Source organism: Aplysia californica, unplaced genomic scaffold (genome assembly GCF_000002075.1).
Source record: "Aplysia californica isolate F4 #8 unplaced genomic scaffold, AplCal3.0 scaffold02125, whole genome shotgun sequence".
Lineage (NCBI taxonomy): Eukaryota > Metazoa > Mollusca > Gastropoda > Aplysiida > Aplysiidae > Aplysia > Aplysia californica.
In genome coordinates this window covers 1,733-2,998 of record NW_004799395.1, presented here as the reverse complement: position 1 = coordinate 2,998, position 1,266 = coordinate 1,733, and the positions used below count along the sequence as shown (strand labels likewise).

The window sequence follows — 1,266 nt, the reverse complement described above, 5'->3', positions numbered from 1 at the left end:
GGGGAGTGTGTGTGGGGGGAGGGGGAGAGGGGCTTGGGAAGGTGGTTTGCGGTCTAAAACTTGACGCTCAGCCGTTGCAGTACAGTAAGTCGACATCGTGTTTGGAATAGCACAACTGACTGTGGTTTGCTTCTGCCCCTCTGATGGTGTTTAATACTATCTGTACAGTGATGTAGAATGTAGAGTTGACAGATTTGTGAGTGAACATTCGCGGCGGGGTGAGGAAATGGCTTAGCTCGTTGTCGTGGCTGTTGCACATGGGGTGGTACCTGTGTAGTTGTTAGGTTAGTGTGTAGTTGTTACTCACTGTGTAGCTGATAGTGTGTAGCTGTTGCACACGGTACACACGGAATGTTAGTGTGTAACTGTGCTTCTCTTTACACAAACACACGATCAGATGAAAGGATTGATTTAGATCTCTAGACAGCACACATTGCGCGCTCCATGCCACCTGACCTCTCGGACTTGTTGTATAGAGGAATGTGTCGCTGAGGGACGCAGATAGTGTCAGGGAATACCAGGAACTATCAAGACTGTCCGGAAATACAAGGAATACCAGGATTGTCGGGGAATACCAGGATTGTGGAGGATAGCGTGGATGGAAGCGCCGTGAACAGGTCTGGATGGAGGTCTTAGAAAGTATTCCCCGCCCACATTCCTGCCCGGCCCTCGTCACTTCCCGCCACAGGGACAGCCACAGATCGCGGCCTGTCCCCCACAGGGTGGTCTACAGCTGTTTCAACAACGGCCACAGGAGGCAGGAGGTTCTGGAGATCCTAGACACACCCACCACATCAGTGGACCGTCACCGAAATCCGACAGAACATCACGTCACAGCGGGCCGTCACCGACATCCGACAGAACATCACGACACGTGGCCTCCCCACTCCCGGGATGAACAAAACATCAGCAGTGGTCATAGTTACAGCAAGGAACAACAGATCAGCCACAGCCGCAGCACCAGTGCTGACCACGAGCTGCCGGAGAGCGCGAGACTGAGGGGAGAGCAGCACATAGAGCACCGGAAGTGCGGCAGCAGCCATTGTGAGGTGTGCCGGCCTCCACTGACGGACTACCGCGACCTGCGGCAACTCCCGGAGCCTGTGTTGTTTGTGCGCTGGGAGAAGAGGGGGAACTGCCACAGCGGCGCCACCTTGAGGAAGGTCAACTATAAGGTCAATGTAGGTGCCCGTTCTTACAGCAGCAGCATCAACATCATCATCATCATCATCATCATCATCATCATCATCATCATCATCATCATCA

At 53.4% G+C, this 1,266-nt stretch overlaps 1 protein-coding gene across 1 annotated transcript; it reads left to right on the top strand.

The window, feature by feature from the left end:
• Positions 1–12: 12 nt before the first annotated feature.
• Positions 13–1,182, top strand: LOC106014069 (the record flags this gene model as incomplete). The annotated part of the gene is given in 1 exon segment (XM_013091106.2): positions 13–1,182. A coding segment is annotated over 1 exon segment (559 nt), but the record flags the coding sequence as incomplete, so codon positions are not given.
• Between the last annotated feature and the right edge of the window lie 84 nt (positions 1,183–1,266).